Genomic DNA, 17,222 nt, shown 5'->3' with positions numbered 1-17,222 from the left:
CTGCCGAAAACACCAGCCTACCTCAGGATTCTCGCAGGCGCTGCAACGGCGCGCACCCCGCCCACTTACCTGTGCTGCGCCTGCGCCTCTCCCGCACGTTCTCAAGGTCAGCACCGCCCCCAGCCCTTGACCTAGCGCCCGCGGAAGTCGCTTTAGAGGACGCCTTGCGTCTCGTCACCTCTGCGTGGCGTGGGGTCGTCTGCGTTCAGAGGGGGGGAGGGACTTCCTGTCTCGCGCGGATAGAACTTCCGGCAGAGCCGGAAGACCCGCTCCCTCGCGGCCTCGAGAAGCTGCGAGACGGGGAGGGGAGGTCCCGGTCGGTCCCGGTCGGTCGCGGTCGGTCCCGACGACTCCTGGGCGTCTGGTCCACGACCTGTTCTTGGCGCTATGGTGAGTCGTCTTGTGAGGCTTGCAGTAACAGTAGTCGGGAGGGAGCAACTGGGAGGTCAGTCCTGTGAAGGGAGCCGGTTGGTGCAGGGTAGAACTCACCACCTGGCCGGGAGCGGCGTGCCCCTGAGGAAGCTGCATCAGTTCTCCCCGATAGCGAGACTCTGGCGCGGGGGTGGGGGGATCTGCCAGAAAGTGCTGAGTAGGTAGCCCTCGTGTTCTTGGCCTATTAAGTGTGTATGGCCCTTGTCGCCAGGTTGTCCCAGAGTTGACCTTTCCTGGCGGGTCACTTGTCCCTCTTTCTCAGTCACAGAGTAGCGAACAAGAACTCCAGATTTTAGAAACGCTTTTAACCTGTCCAGGTGGATATAACGGGTTTTCTCGTTGTAGAGGATCAGCACCTGTCACGTATAGAAATGGCAAAGTCAGCTCGCCTGTTAAACCCGGTCCCATGGGAACTGTAAGAGTTACGTCAAAGATAAATCCAGACTTAGTAAGGAGAGACTGTTCGGTTATTGTAGTGCGGGGGGCGAGAGGGGCACGGAGGGGACTAAGCAAATAAGGAGACGGCTCTGACAGTAAGATCTATAAGCATGTAAAGGGGTCAGGGAAAAGGGTTTTTCTTCAATTCCAGTTGCCATCGAGTCAATTCCGACTCTTAGCCACAGTAGAACTGCCCCACTGGGTTTCCAAGGCTGCAGTCTTTAAGGAAGCCGACTGCCACATCTTTCTTCCTGGTGGCTTCGAATTGCCAACCTTTTGGGTGGTTCGCAGATGAGTCCTTAACCACTGTGCCACCATGGCACCTTTTTCTTTAATAGGAGTAAACAAGGCTTCTAGAAAGAACTAGGTGTGGAGAAGTGGGATGAAAGGGTGCATGGTTGGACGGTAGATCAGAGAATATTTTATCCTGAGGCCAGCCGAGTCTAAGGGGGGGCTGCATACTGCCTCAGGCTGAAGGTGGGCCAAAGACTTAGGGAAAGGAGAATCTTTATTTTTTTAATTTTAAAAATTAACTCTATTAAAAATTTTTTGGCCTTTTTTTAATTGTACGTTAGATGAAGTTTCATAGAACAAAGTAGCTTTTCATTGAACAGTTCACGTATTGTTTTACAAGATTGGTTAACAACCCCACGAGATGTCAACACTCTCCCTTCTCAACCTTGGGATCCCTATTGCCAGCTTTCCTGTTCCTTCCTGCCTTGTAGTCCTTGCCCCTGGGCTGGTGTGCCCCTTTAGTCTTGTTTTGTTTTATGGGCCTGTCCAGTCTTTGACTGAAGGATGACCCTCAGGAGTGACTTTATTACTGACCTGAAAGAGTGCCCGGGGGCCAGTATTCTCGGTTTCTCCAGTCTCTGTCTGGTCAGCAATTCTGGTCTTTCTTTTTGAGTTAGCATTTTGTTCTACATTTTTCTCCAGCTCTGTCCAGGACCCTGTATTGTGATCCCTGTCAGAGCAGTCAGTGGTGGTAGCTGGCCTCATCTAGTTGTACTGGACTCAGCCTGGTGGAGGTGGTGGTAGATGTGGTCCATTAATCCTTTGGACTAATCTTTCCCTTGTCTCTTTAGTTTTCTTCATTCCTCCTTGCTTCCGAAGGGGTGAGACCAGTGGAGTATCCTAGATGGCTGCTCACAGGCTTTTAAGACCCCAGACGCTACTCACCAAAGTAGAATGCAGAACATTTTCTTTATAAACTGTGTTACGCCAGTTGAGCTAGATATTCACCAAGACCATGGTCCCCGCAGCCCTCATAGCCCAGCAATTCGGTACCTCAGGGAGTTTGGGTGTGTCTATGGAGCCTCCGTGACCTTGCCTTGTGTAAGTTCTGCTGGCTTCCCTAGTGCTGTGTACTGTCTTACCCTTCACCAAAGTTACCAGTGGTCTATTGTCTATTTAGTGTTTTTCCATTCCCACCCCTCCCCTCCCTTATAGCCATCAAAGATTGTTTTTTCGTGTGTGTAAACCTTTTCATGAGTTTTTACAGTAGTGATCTCATACAATATTTGACCTTTTGTGATTGACTTATTTCCCTCAGTATAATGCCGTCCAGATTGATCCATGTTATGAGATGCTTCACAGATTCATCATTGTTCTTTATTGTTGCTTAATACTCCATCGTGTGTATGTACCACAATTTGAGTATCCATTCATCTGTTGATGGGCATCTGGGTTGTTTCCATCTTTTTGCTTTTGTAAACAGTGCTGCAGTGAATATGGGTGTGCATATGTCTATTGGCGTGACAACTCTTATTTCTCTAGGATATATTCCTAGGAGTGGGATTGCTGGATCATATGGAATTTCTATTTCTAGCTTTCTAAGGAATTGCTGTTTCATTTTCCAAAATGGTTGCATCGTTTTGCATTCCCACCAGCAGTGCATAAGAGTTCCAGTCTCCCCGCAGCCTCTCCAATATTTGCTATTGCCTGTTTTTTTGATTCCTGCCTGTAATGCCAGGGGTGAGATGGTATCTCCTTCTGGTTTTGATTTGCATTTCTCTAATGGCTAGTGATCCTGAGCATTTCCTCATGTGTCTGTTGGCCACTTGAATGTCTTCTTTGGTGAAGTGTCTGTTCATTTCCAGGGAAAGGAGAATCTTAACCAAAGTTTGGTTAACAAGCATTTTGTTCCAGTTGGTCAGTGGAGACAAGCAGTTCAGCTAATCATTTGTGAGGCAAAGAATGAGAACTTAGAGGATCTATGTCTGGCCTTGGAAACCCTGGTGGCATAGTGGTTAAGTGCTATGGCTGCTAACCAAAGAGTTGGCAGTTTGAATCTGCCAGGCGCTCCTTGGAAACTCAATGAGGCAGTTCTACTCTGTCCTATAGGGTCGCTAGGAGTCGGAATTGACTTGACAGCACTGGGCTTGGTTGGTTTGGTTTATGTCTGGCCTGTCATAGGTAATCAAGGGGGGCATCCGTGAATCTTAACTAAGTCATATGGAGAAGGGTGGTTCTTTGCAGTAAGCAGTTTTCCAGAACACTAAAGATTGGGAGGCAGGGGGGATTTCTTAACTTTTGTTGTTTTCCCAGGATCACAGGGCTCAAGTAAAGTTCAGCATTGTCAGTTACTTGACTGTGTAAAAGGTTTCAAACCCTCGTATGCAGTCTTCCACCTTGGAATTTAGCATCAGTTTGCCATCTTTTTTCAGGGCCACATGTGGCCAGCGTTCAGCTATTGTGCGTGTAATGAATAACTTTTGAGTGACTTGGGGACTTGACTGAGTGTGAAACAAAAAATTTCAAGGTAATGTGGTTCTTGATGGACTGTACTGGAAAACCTGTGTCTCCTTGGGTACTGTTTTTTTTTTTAACCTCAGTGAATAATATGCTTTGTATTCATTAAGATTTCTTTTAAGTCAATGAAATTAGACAGGGAACAGTAGAACCGGAAGGAACCAAAGAAAATAGTCTACCCCCCGCCCCCTCCCCCATTTTACAGAAGGAAAATAGGCAATCGTTTACCTCAGGTAACAATAGTTTGGCACAGCCTGGACTAAAACTCACAACTTCTTACCTTTAAGTTCAATTTTTGACTTTTGGGTCTGAAAAGTTGATGATAGAGCTTAATTAAAGTCCTTAAATTCACAGTAGTCACAGAGAAGCTGAATGTGAGGTTGTTCCCAGTATTCTTTAATACTAGGAGTAGAATCTCCTCCTGCCAGCTCAAAAGAGTTTTAAGCTAGTGTAAACTCATGCCGTTTCTCAGACCATCTCTTAAGTAGTACCAGGGGCCAGACAGCTGATGATCCATTGTGGCATTGCTTACATTTTTGGGTCAGTTACTTAAACTCAACTTTAGCTTTCTCAGTTATGAAATTGGTAATGTCTCTTTGTGTATGCCTCTGTGGTCAGTGCTTTGAATCCTTCAGAAGAGGGTTTAACCATTCAGTGAATGAACATGGGCTGAATTTAGGAATCAGCTTAGATGAATTGAGAACTTCTTTTCCACTGCATGGGTGTCATGATATGTAATGAAAAGGGTGCTAGACTTGAATTCAGAAGATCCAGGTTTTGCCCGTTGTTTGAATTTGGCAAAATCACTCAATTTAGGTAAGAGTTCCAGTTCCTCCTAAATAGTGTGTCTTGAAGGGAATTAAAGCACCTTCTAGCTTATGATTATATGACTTTACTCAGGACTTTTTCCAAAATAGACCCATGTTTCTAATTAAGTAAAATTTAGTCTGATTTCTACTGTTTTTCCTTGTTTTTTTTGGTTTATTAAGTTTGATTTATTTTACCATTTCCTTTTTTGTGTGTATAATCATACACTTGGAAGTACTTGGAACATTTTTCCGTGTATTTGGCCACGTATTTCACTTTTGTCTGAAATGTTATAGAGTGGGAAGCAGCTCTTGGGACATCTTGATTTCATTTTCATTTTAATTATATACACCATCTGGTCTTTCACTCTATGACATATTACGTACATCAAAACTCAGTAGATGCCTATGCATGTAGCAGGGTTCGCAGATTGTGAGTAAATGACAACAGGATTATGATCCACGCTAAAATACTGAGTATTCACTCTAGTTTTTCTGCTTTCGCGTTATGGTGAAAATGGCGTCTGTAGAAAATTTACTAAAGGAATAAAACTTTTTGCTCTGTTGTAAATTTTAAAAATTACAGGCCAACTATAATACAGTAGAAGTCTTTCCATTTTTTAGACTGATTTTGGGAGAAAGGTAGCTTGGAGCTATCACCTGAAATTGCAGGTATCTCAGGGCCTGTTTTATGTGTGTAGCATCCTGTAGTAAGTTATTGCTAGGAATGTAAAAAATTAAAAAGGTTGCAAACCCCTGCCCTAGTCAGTCAGAGCTAACGAGAAGTTTTTTTTTGCGGGGGGGGGGGGGGGGGGCGCATTATCTTTGGCAAAAGATAATGATGGCACTGGGTGTTTTTTTTTTTTAATGTGGTATGTTAGAAGAGAAATAAATGTAATAAGCTCAAAGAGTATAGAGGAGAGAAATTCTGGCTTGAGTTGGTGGTGTAGTCATGTAAAAAAAAATTTTTTTTTTTTTTTGTAGTAGGTGATATTTCAACTGAATTCAAAAAGTGAATTAGGACATTAGTTCTCAAACTTCAGTTTGCATAGAAATCATCTGTGATGACTTGATAAAAATGCCTGTCTGAACCCAATTATTGGGGGATGGAGTTGCAGAATCTCATTTTTAACAAGTTCTGCGGTCAAGTCTGAAGCTGGTGACCCTTAAACCACACTTTGAAGACTTTGATGGAGATGTTGAAGGTTCTTGTGTTAGCTGAGTGATAATCAAATCAGACATGTACAGCTTGAAGGATGGTTTCAGCAGTTAACCACAAAATGGCAGAGATTTGGGTTCCTTCCCAATTCTCTGAATTTCTTTTCTTCCTTCTTCACTACTTTCCTAAAGAGGCTTAGTTGAAATAATATTATAGACGGCTTTCTTGTTTAGCATTTGGTTGACTGAATGTTAATTCTTAAGACTATGGTTTATACGTTGAGCTTTGGTCTATTTTGTTAGTTTAGTTCTTTGCTTTGGGGTAGAAACTTGAAGTGACTTAAATTGATTATAGAAAATTCGAAGATATTCTGAAGTGTTCATTTCTAAGAGATAACTATTGTTTTCTTGACATGAGTTTTGCCCATGTTACTAAGTCAAGAATGAACACAACTTACCCTCAAGGAGTTTCCCAGAAATAAATTTGTCTATAAACTGCCCTCCTACTCTTTCTGTATAACCTATGTTTGAGTTACAGAAAAAATAATCTTTAAAGTTCTAGGGATATGAATATTCTCTTAGTTTTGTTTGAATTGATTGTAACTTGTTTCACCAGGCAAATATTTTTAAAACAATGCTCTTTTTTAAGGACATTTGTTTAATCATTCTCTAAGTATTAAGCTTCATCTATATGCCTCATAGGAAACCCTTATGGTGTAGTGGTTAAGTGCTATGGCTGCTAACCGAAAGGTCGGCAATTCAAATCTACCAGGTGCTCCTTGGGAACTCTATGGGGCAGTTCTACTCTGTCTTATAGGGCTGCTATGAATCGGAATCAACTCAATGGCAATGAGATATGCCAGATACTATTTTTGGTAACCAGGATATAACTTTTACAAAATAGTCTTTGCCTTTATGAAGCTTCTATTTTATCGGGAGAATCTGATTATAATCAAATGATGAGATAGATGCGTAATATGTCAGTAGTGGTAAATGCAACAATGGAAGATAAAGCAGAGTAAGTAGATAGAAAACAGTTGGGGTGGCTGTTTTAGAAAGAGCATTCAGGGAAGGCCTCAGTGAGGAAGTGACATTGGAACAGATTTGAATCCATATGTAAATATGTATTTTCCGTCTGGTACTTACCAGTAGAAATTTATGAACTACATCCTTAAATTATTGTAATCTATCTAAAAAACAGACAAAAAATTCACACTGTCTTCCGTTGTGTAAATCTTTCAATAAACTGATATGTCACCTTTCCAGTGAACAGAAAAATGATAGAAATTTGATTTAAAAAACCCAATGATAGCAATATTAACTTTTATTTAATAGATTGCATTTTTGTGCTACATATTTTTAGTCTTTTGAGTTGTTAACGGTTCTCAAGAGGATATAATGCACTCACTTAAAATAACCTGATTTTACATTCTATCTTTTACTTATATAAAGTATAGTAATCCTGTTGGCAAAGTAGGTTAAATATCTTTTGTATTTTAGCTATAAACTTTAAGTTTTGGAAAAATGTCCTGGAATAATTTCAGTTTTTGTGGTACTTTGATTTGATACTCAGGATCTTGATATTGGATTATAAGTATAAATAAACAAATGACATTGAAAGTCCACTTAAACTAGAACTAGAAGACTTCTATAGCTTGGCTCTTAAGATTCTGTAACTCTGATGTGAATTGATGACTATTATTGATTTTAACTGTGTAGACTTTAGATTTTTGAGAAACATTGTGGACTTATGCTCCAAACATCCTATAAGGCACTAGGGATAAAATACTGAGTAAGATGGTATTTGCTTAGCCTTCAAGGAAGTCGGTCTAGGAGGAGAAATAGGTACATGAACAAAACATAGTACGTTTAGTAGAATGTATATTGGGGACACAAAGGAGGAATATTCCATTTGTATGGGATTCAAAAAGGGTTTTACAAAGAAGGGTTGGTTGACTGGATCTTTAAGGGTAAGTTTGTATGGTAGATAAAAAATTGAATTTTGCTTGTCCTCAATAACAATAATAACTATTTATCAAGCAGTTAATATTTATCAGGTACTGTTCTTTTTTTTTTTTTTTTTTTTTTTGTTCTAAGCCCTAGTAGTGCAGTGCTTAAAAAGAGCTTGGCTGCTAACCAAAAAGTAAGATGTGGCAGTCCGCTTCCATAAAGATTTACAGCCTTGGAAACCTATGGTGCAGTTCTTCTCTGTTCTACAGGGCCACTGTGAGGCAGCGGCAAAGGGTATGAGCATTTGATGTGTCACACTTGTTCCGAGATTGTCTCACAGTAATTCCATTTCTTTTACTCCAAGGGCCCTAAGGATTGGCTCTCTCCCTTTCCTTTCTATTTTGACGACCTATTGTTTGCGGATAGGGCTTTGTTTCTTCCCTGAGGTGCAAAAAAGAATGTAGTGTTATAGAGTACTTTGCCTTCCCTTGGATTTTAAGGTTTTCGCTGCTAGGAACATTGGGCAGAAGTCTTCTTTCCTTTCCTCCTTCCCTCCTCCCTCCCTCTTTTCTCGAAGATATTTTAGGGGAAATTGATCAAACCCTTGATGATAATGGGTTTTAGCAGTAAAAATTGTTAGAAGTAGAGAGGTTTGGGTTTTGAGGAGGAGATGAGATGTAAATCCTAAGGGACACTGGAGGGAGAAAGGGAAGCTTTACTCCACTAATAGAAATTACTTATGAAGAAGGAACTTCACAGGCTGTTCTGCTTCATATTATGTGATTGTAGACTGCCAACAGTTAATGCCCAAATACTTGACAGTGTTGCGCTGTGGCTGTTTTTCTTACCTACCAAAAAACCCAAACCCGTTACCATCAAGTCAGTTCCGACTCATAATGACCCTATAGGGCAGGTAGAACTGCCTCATAGAGTTTCCAAGGAGCGCTTGGTGGATTCGAACTATCAGCCTTTTGGTTAGCAGCTATAGTACTTAACCACTATGCCACCAGGGTTTTCTCTTCTTACCTAGCTAGGCTTAATACTTTTATCTTTGTGACAAGCAATAGAAGTCTTTTGAAACATTATTCTAAATTGTTTATTTCTTCATATAGTTATCTTTGTCTGCCCTTTCACAGTGTTTACTTGATTTTTGTTATCTTTTACCCCGTGAATGCTGCTGTTTGCCCCAATGCAATGATCCACTTAGAAAAAGCAATGTCATAGCTTTCTGCTTTCTTTTAGGAAAGTCATACGGTAGGATTCTGTTCCACCAAAGTCAAGCTTCATTAACTTGAATGTCTATTAAGTATAATTATCATTTGAAAAGACTTTGGCTATTTTTACGTTGAGAATAAATGGATTAGAAAATGGTTCCACTTCTTTGCAGTATGTGGGCATATGTGTTTAAGTACTCCGTAACTAGAATCATTTGTTTTGGGATTCAATCTTGCTCAAAAGAAAAACCTTGACGTTTTTTCTCAAGTCTTGATTTTAGTGGAGATTAAATTCATTAGTAGAATTTTACTTGTGTTTAAAGTGATGCTTACTGACTCCTCCCTCCCGCTTTCCCCATTAGATCAATTAACATTAGGACAGTGAAGCCTCATTGTATCATTTATTCCTAGACAGTTTAGTTGTCTGGGTAGGTCAGATGTTTCAGGTTGAATATACCAATCTTTTCTTTATAGTCTTTCTTTAGGAAGAAAGAGAAAGTAGGAAGTAATCCGGATAACTGTAATTAGAAATAATTGCTAACAAAATATGTTTTCTAATCATTAGGATAAGAAAGGTTTGGAAACATTTATAGTAATGTCAGCTGTAACTTTGAGACTTTTTTAGTTTAATTTTTAAGATTAAATTTCATCTTTAAGATTAAAATTGTTTTCTAACTTGATTTCAACTAACATTTATTGAGTGCTTATTCTTGATTTTTATAGAGAGCTTCCCAATTAATCATTCTATCAGAAGCATTTAAGGTTATCATAGTTCTTTTTCTTGATAGCCACTAAAAAGAAAATTTTCAAATCATAAAGAATATGAATCATTTAAGAAGGGAGAATTTGCCAGGTATCTGAGATAGATTTTTTTTTTTTTTTTAAACTGTAGATCTTTTGGCATTCACAAGTGTTCCGTGAGAGAAATTCCCACAAACCACTAATCAAGATGAGAATACTGGGCAGTGGACTAGGTCTGTTGCTTTACATTAACTTGGAACTCTAGTTTCCCTTCAGATCTCTTATAAATGTTGGTGGTGGTGTTAGGTGTCATCAAGTCAGTTCCGACTCATAGCAACCCAATGCACAACATAACTAAACACTCACTGCCCAGTCCTTCGCCATCCTTACAGTCGTCATTATGCTTGAGCCCATTGTTGCAGCCACTGTGTCAGTTCATCTCTTTGAGGGTCTTCTTTTTTGCTGACCCTCTACTTTACCAACCATGATGTCCTTCTCCAGAGACTTATCCCTCCTGACAGCATGTCTAAAGCAAGCCATCCTTGCTTCTAAGAAGCATTCTGGTTGTACTTCTTCCAAGACAGATTTGTTTGTTCTTTTAGCGGTCCACGGTATATTCAATATTCTTTACCAACACAATCCAAATATGTCAATTCTTTGGTTTTCCTTACTTATTGTTCCGCTCTCACATGCATATGAAGTGATTGAAAACACTGTGACTTGAGTCAGGTGCACTTTAGTCTTCAAGGTGACATCTTTGGTTTTCAACTCTTTAAAGAGGTGCTTTGCAGCAGATTTGCCCAGTGAAATGCGTCTTTTGATTTCTTGACTGCTGCTTCTTGGGTGTTGATTGTTAGTCTAAGTAAAATGAAATCCTTGATAGCTTCAGTCTTTTCACCATTGATATGTTGCTTATTGGTCCAGTTGTGAGGATTTTTGTTTTCTTTATGTTGAGGTGTAATCCATACTGAAGACTGTGGTCTTTGATCTTCATCACTAAGTGCTTCAAGTCCTCTTCACTTTCCACAGGCAAGGTTGTGTCATCTGCATAACACAAGTTGTTAAGGAGTCTTTCTCCAGTCCTGATGCTCTGTTCTTCATTTAGTCCAACTTCTCGGACTATTTGCTCAGTGCGCAGATTGAATAGGTGTGGTGAAACGATACAACCCTGATGCACACCTTTCCTGACTTTAAACCACACAGTATCCGCTTGTTTTGTTTGAGCAGCTGCCTGTTGATCTATGTACAGATTCCTCACAAGCACAGTTAAGTGTTCTGGAATTCCCATTCTTTTGAAATGTTATCCATAATTTGTTATAATTCACACAGTCGAATGCCTTTGCATAGTCAATAAAACACAGGTAAACTTCTTTCTGATATTTTCTGCTTTTAGCCAGGATCCGTCTGACATCAGCTGTGATATTCCTGGATTAATATTAGTTCATTTAATCCATATGAGGAAAGGATTATTATTCATTCCCATTAGCAATAACTGTACATGACAGGTTTTGATGGTGGTTTAGAATTGATAAATCTGTGAATGCCAAAGATCTATTGTGTATTTAAAGTATTGCAATCATAGACAGTAAGATCTGCTTGAGATTTTAGAGATCCTTTGCCAACTGTTGTCATTTTGTAGATAAAGAATGAGTCCCAGAGAGGGCTTGGTAATTGTTGTTAGCTAGTTAGTGACAGAATTACTTAGATCCTAATGTGTTTAATTATTTTACCCATTAAAATATACACAGTGAATGTGTCTTTCTACACAGTTTATGTTAACATTGGGGGAAAAAAAAAAAGCAGTTTTTTTGAATCATAGCAACCCCCCCATGTGCCAGAGTAGAACTGTGCTCTGTAGGATTTTCCATGGCTGATTTTTTGGAAGTAGATTGCCAAGCCTTTCTTCTGATGTGCTTCTGAGTGGACTCCAGCCTTTTTATTAGTAGTCATGCATGTTGACCATTTGCAGCAGTCTGCTTCCATAAAGATTTACAGCCTTGGAAACCTATGGTGCAGTTCTACTCTGTCCTACAGGGTTGCTGTGATTCAGAATGAACTCGATGGCAATGGGTTTGGTTTTTGGTTTTGGGTAGGAATGCATATTAGATTTCCTTGGTTTTTGTGCATCTTAAAAATTCAGAGTTAAACTTAAATTTTTATTTTAAAGTTATTTAATGAAGCTTTATTATTGTACTTACCCAAGTGTAATTTTTAGCTTATTTAAAAGAAAGTATTTGTAACACATATGTGTATTGAATTAAAAGGAGAGGATTATGTTGTAAAAATAGATGATACCTTTCTCTTAGATATGTAGAAAGCACAATGTATTGTCTTTTGATCTTAAAGTGAATGCTTCTTTATGGTAACGTTCAGTGCTTGCTTGAGAGTAGGAACCTGATTGTGGTGAAGTATAGTGGGCAAATTTATGCTTTATCCTTTTCTTTCATCTAAAAGGTAAATATTCATTCAACTTGTACTGAAAAATCTGTTATGCCGGGCACTTTGCTGGGAGGTGGGGGGTGGAACTGAAGAAATGAGATAAAATACAATTTTAGTGGAGAAGAGGCTCAAACTAGTGGTCACAGTTGAGTGTGATAAAGGCTATTTGGGAATTATGTATATGTTTTTTAGTAGAAGCTAGAAAGTTAAGGAAGACTTTATAGAGGATGTGAATGTTGAATAATAAGTAGGAATTGATTTGAACAAGATGATTTGTAAATTTCAAATATATGTCTTTTATTAGTTTCTTTGTATATAGACCAGTAGGAATATTTTCTACAATGTCAGAAACTACAGTAGTTAAGTAATAGTGGCAGAACTTAAGAAAGCCTTCTTTTGAACCTTTCGTTAGTTACTTTTCAGTACTATAATCAAACTTTTATTGCTATCTTGCCTAGAGATGAAGTGGCTTGTTAAAATCTTTAAAAATGTTTCATTTTCAGCAATATTTTAATGACTGGTATTGCTTTGAGATATTCCATAATTTATTCAACCTACTGTACTTGTGGAAAATTATCTTTTAAAATAACTAGTTCAACACCTATGTATTAAAATGCTTTGTAAAGTATATTTAATTAGAATGCCCTCTATTCTCGGCGGCAAAAAAAAAAAAAACCCTGCCCTCTGTTTTTGGTATTGTGTTTTTGTCTTACTAATTTATATTGGGGGAAATACTTTCTGGTAAGTTTATTTCTAAATTTAATCAAATTCTAAAAACTACCTTACACTACCACGTTCATGAGAAAGGTGGGAGCTGCTGTTTTTGAGCATAGTTTTTACCAACTACATGTAATCCTTAAGAAATTTAGAATGTGTTAGAACATTTTGTTGAGGATTTATGCTTTTTGACCTTAGGTTTTAAACTACATTAAATTTCTTATTTCTTCTGAGTTGGGAAGTAGTAAAAATTTCTGCTTGTGCTTTTTACTTTGAAGAAGTTAGGAATGTATTTTGTGCTACTAAGCATTGATGCTGGCGAACCCAACTAATTCTCTAAACAATTAAATTTGAAAATCCACACGCGTGAGTTTTTGGGTGGCACAAATGATTACATGCTTAACTACTAGCCAAAAGGTTGGTGAATAGAACCTACCCAGAGGTGCCTCGGAAGACAGGCCTGAAGATCTGTTCTCAAAAGGTCACAGTCTTAACAGCCTTATGGAGCAGTTCTACTCTGAGTCAGAAATGACTTGATGTCAACTAACAATAATATGCCTGAGTTCCAATCATAGTTGTTGATGATTGTGTTTTACAGTCTCCTTTCTCTCATTTTAGTTTCTTTATAATTTATTTGTGAATTATACTTTTGAGCTTTATGAAATTGCCATTTTGTAGATCAAAATAGTTAAATATCAGTGATTTCATATGATTAAATCAGTAGATCTATATTAAATATCAATAAGTGACCTTATTCTTTAGCTGCTTTCCTACCGAAGTCTTCCGTTATCTTCGATTCAGACTTAGCATAGGTCTTCCTTCGCTACTTTCAGACCAGTTTACTGTGTCTGTAAGGGCTGGAGCTATGTTTTAAAGCCATCTTACGTGCCAGAATAGCCCATGCATAATCAACCTGGGATAGACATAGTCTGTGGGAAAAAATTCTTTTTATTCATAATTATTTTAGGCAGCTTGTGTCTGCTTTGGTATTATATGGAATAATTTCTCTCCTGGAATAAATGTAGACAGTCCTGTCTCCTATTAAAGGACCTATTGGAAGTAACCATGTTTTAAAAACTCAGCTTGGGTCTGTCAGTCATCCTTGTGTATTATTTCATCAGACCTTTTCTTCTCAAGCTTTTGGCGTCTCTCACTCGCATTGCCAGAATGGTAATCCTGGTTTTTAATCTCATGATATTTTGCCTCATCTTCCTGACCATGGGTTGGTATAGTTATGCTTCAAGGTCTTCTCTCAAACTTTGTCCACTTTGGTGATTTCTTTGTTTTGATCAGCCACTTTGTTATCTTGCATTTTCCTATTCGTGTAACCTCTACCACGTCCTAAATCCGTATTGATCATTTTTATAATGTACCTAAGCTGCTGATCCATGCAGACTTGCAGTGGCTTGACAATCATTCAGTCAATTCCTATGTTCATTTTTCCCTGTATTCTCAAAATGACTTTCAACCACCCACCCCACCCCCTTTGTTTTATAGCTTAACTCCTCACCCTATTCTGGCCTGTTGCTTCTGTTACCCTGGCTAAGTTCATATAACTTCTGAAAACCCGTTTTCCGATTTTATGCCTTTTCATATCTATCTATGCTTCTGTCCACTAGGTCTTATAAAGTTTCTTTTTATGCTTTTGATCCACACTTAACTCCTTTCTAGAATATTCAGCTCTGCCCCTAATGTTGGTTCCTTCCCTTTTGCATTAAGCATGTACACCCCCCCCCACCCATATATATGAACCATTCTAGAAACCCTGGTTGCACAGTGGTTAAGAGCTCGACTGCTCACCAGAAAGTTGGCACTTTGAATTCATCAGCCGCTTCTTGGAAACTCTATGGGGCGGTTCTCCTCTGTCCTGTGGGTTGCTATGACTTGGAATCTGCTTGACGGCAACAGGTTTATTCTTGCAGCCATCAGATTTTTCCTTTAGTGCATAGTTTCTTTAAGGAATGATTATGCCCATTATTTTCATTTTATTTTTACATAATCACCTGATTTTTAATCTTACCTACTGAAACTTTCGTTACAGAAATAATTAGTAATCTCATGCCTAATTCCTTTATTTCCTCTAAATATCTTTTTTTTTTTTTTTCCTCTTGTTTTTGAAGCTGTTTTAGTTCAAGCTCTGATGGTGTTGCTTGGACTATTTCTGTGGATTTTTTTTATTATTATTTAACCCTTTGTTTCCAATTACTTTTACCCCTCCCAATTTGTTTTTCCACTGTAGTGGTAGAGTTATCCTTCCAAATTACATTTGATATGGTTACTTTCAGGCATAGGATCCTGGACTCCTTTCCAAGTACTTGCAGAAAAGTCCATTTTGTGTAACACTTACTGAAATCTAGTCATGTGGAACTTTTCATTTTGGAGTCATGCCGTTTGCTCTCTTTGTATAGATAGATGTGCCTGCCTAAAATTCTCTTCCTTTCCTATTCTGATAGTAGAATACTTTTTTTTTTTTTAAAACCCTGTGGGACTTCCTGATGTCACCTCTGTGAATCAGTCCTTCCCAGAACTCCCATGCTCCCATGACATTGGGCACTGACCTCTAACCGTACCACTTAGCACATTTTATTTGTAGGTGCCAGTGAAGTGTGGCACTTTCAAGAGTTGGATAAAATCAACACATGGTAGAAGAAATGAATTATATCCCCTTATCTGGAACTTAGATATGTATTGGTTCCAAGGTCTATGGTAGATTAGATTGCAGCCACATCAATGGTATTTACATATTGAAAGATAGAATAATTTTTAGATAAGTTTTATTTAAAGAAAGAGTATATCAGTAGGAGAGCTTATGAGTTGAAAGTCTAGAAAAACAGTTTAAATAGACAGAATTGAACATATGTATCCAGTACTATTTAAGATTGGGGGCCCTGGTGGCACAGTGGCTAAGCGTTTGGCTGCTAACTAAAAGGTCAGTGTTCGAATCCACCAGCCACTCCTTGGAAACCCTATGGGGCAGTTCTACTCTGTCCTGGAGGGTCGCTGTGAGTCAGAGTCATCTTGATGGCAATGGATTTGGTTTTGGTTTTTTATTTAAAATTGGAAGTATTTTACCCTCTACAGAGCTCTTCTGTATATTTTATCAGACTTCAGCACTGCCTGAATGAAATATCCTTCAATGATATTTGTTGCGCTTTGCTCTAAATCACTGCTCATCAAGGAGCCCACTTGTAATTTGGCTTTCAGTGTAGCATTAGTGGAAACCCTTGTGGCATAGTGGTTAAGAGTTCGGCTGTTAACCAAAAGGTCAGAGTTTGAATCCACCAGGCACTCCTTGGAAACCCTTTGGAGCAGTTCTACTCTTTCCTATAGGGTCACTATGAGTTGGAATCGAATTGAATTGATGGCAACGGCTTGGGGTTTTTTTTTTTTTTTTTAGGTAGCATTAAGATGTTGGAACACTTAATATACTTGCATATCTTATCCACTTGGTAGTTTTGTATTTCACTGTAAATTAATTGATAAAACTCTTACAAGTTTTATTGTTATTTGTGTGCATTCTGAAAAGCTGAGGGTGCAGCCAAGGTGCTGTCCACGGGTGGACTGTCTGAGGCTTGTCAGCCCTCTTCCTTGAGTTGCTTTCAGTTTACAACTTACCTGTCAGTGGCTCTACTATTCTTCTGGTCACCCAAACTAAAACATCCTAAAATGACCTTTGAGACATTCTTTGGTTATATTCTACAGTTCCTTCATGTTCTGTCACATTCAAAGTTTGATTTGTTTTTCTTCTGGAGTAGCCTTTATGTTCATTCCTTCTTAGCTTCAAGAACTGCTTGTTCCTCAGGTGTTGTCTTGAACAGTGTACTTACTCTCAGTCTAATTTTCCGTATATGTTACTTGCATTATTTTATCTTCCTACCTCTGACTGCTTAGAAGTTTTTAAGATGATTTTTTTTAACACTTCAGCTAAATACCTTCTTGTGTTTCTAAAGTCTCCCAACAATCTAAAAATTTATCTCTATCATATTTCTCACAATTTTTTGCTGTATGCTAGAGTGTGCTTTTGTTGAGCTAGACTTTTCACTGTTGTCATTTAGCTCCGAATTCCCTTTTACATTTTCATCTAAGTGATTTCAGTTTTCTTAGGTGTCGTTTATCCTGTGAGATTTTCATATCCAATTTTTTGAATTTCTGTAGCTCTTAAAGTACTGTGCAATTTTGTGCTCAAGTATTGTATATTTGGTGTTACCTATTTTGTTAATCTTGTCTATGAAATAAGGAGCCTTGGTGGCACAGTGGTTAAGCACTCAGCTGTTAACCAAAAGGTCAACGGTTCAAACTCACCAGCCGCTTCGCAGGATGAAGATGTGGCATTTTGTTTCTGTAAAGATTATAGCTTTGGAGACCTTGTGGGACAATTCTACGCTGTCATATAGGGCTGCTATGAGTTGGAATGGGCTTGACAGCAATGGGGTAATGGTTTAATCTTTAAGGAAGCAGACTGCCACATCTTTCTTCTGGAGAGTGGCAGGTGGGTTCAGACTGCCATCTTTCGGTTAGCAGCTGAGCGCTTAACTACTGCACTAGCAGGTTCCTTCAGTAGAGCTTACAGCCTTGA

At 38.8% G+C, this 17,222-nt stretch overlaps 1 protein-coding gene across 2 annotated transcripts in view; it reads left to right on the top strand.

The window, feature by feature from the left end:
* The first annotated feature begins 251 nt into the window (after window positions 1-251).
* TMEM161B (transmembrane protein 161B) overlaps window positions 252-17,222 on the top strand; it is a 90,400-nt gene continuing 73,429 nt past the window's right edge. For both annotated transcript variants that reach the window (XM_049867301.1, XM_049867285.1), the window contains exon 1: window positions 252-390. Coding sequence is in view for 1 of the 2 variants with exons in the window: in XM_049867285.1 (XP_049723242.1) it covers window positions 388-390 (3 nt within the window). In the remaining variant the exon portion in view is untranslated. The remainder of the gene's footprint in view (window positions 391-17,222) is intronic.

This window comes from Elephas maximus, chromosome 2, assembly GCF_024166365.1.
Source record: "Elephas maximus indicus isolate mEleMax1 chromosome 2, mEleMax1 primary haplotype, whole genome shotgun sequence".
Classification (NCBI taxonomy): domain Eukaryota; kingdom Metazoa; phylum Chordata; class Mammalia; order Proboscidea; family Elephantidae; genus Elephas; species Elephas maximus.
Note: the sequence above shows the minus strand (reverse complement) of the source record. Positions and strands in the feature narration are given on the sequence as shown.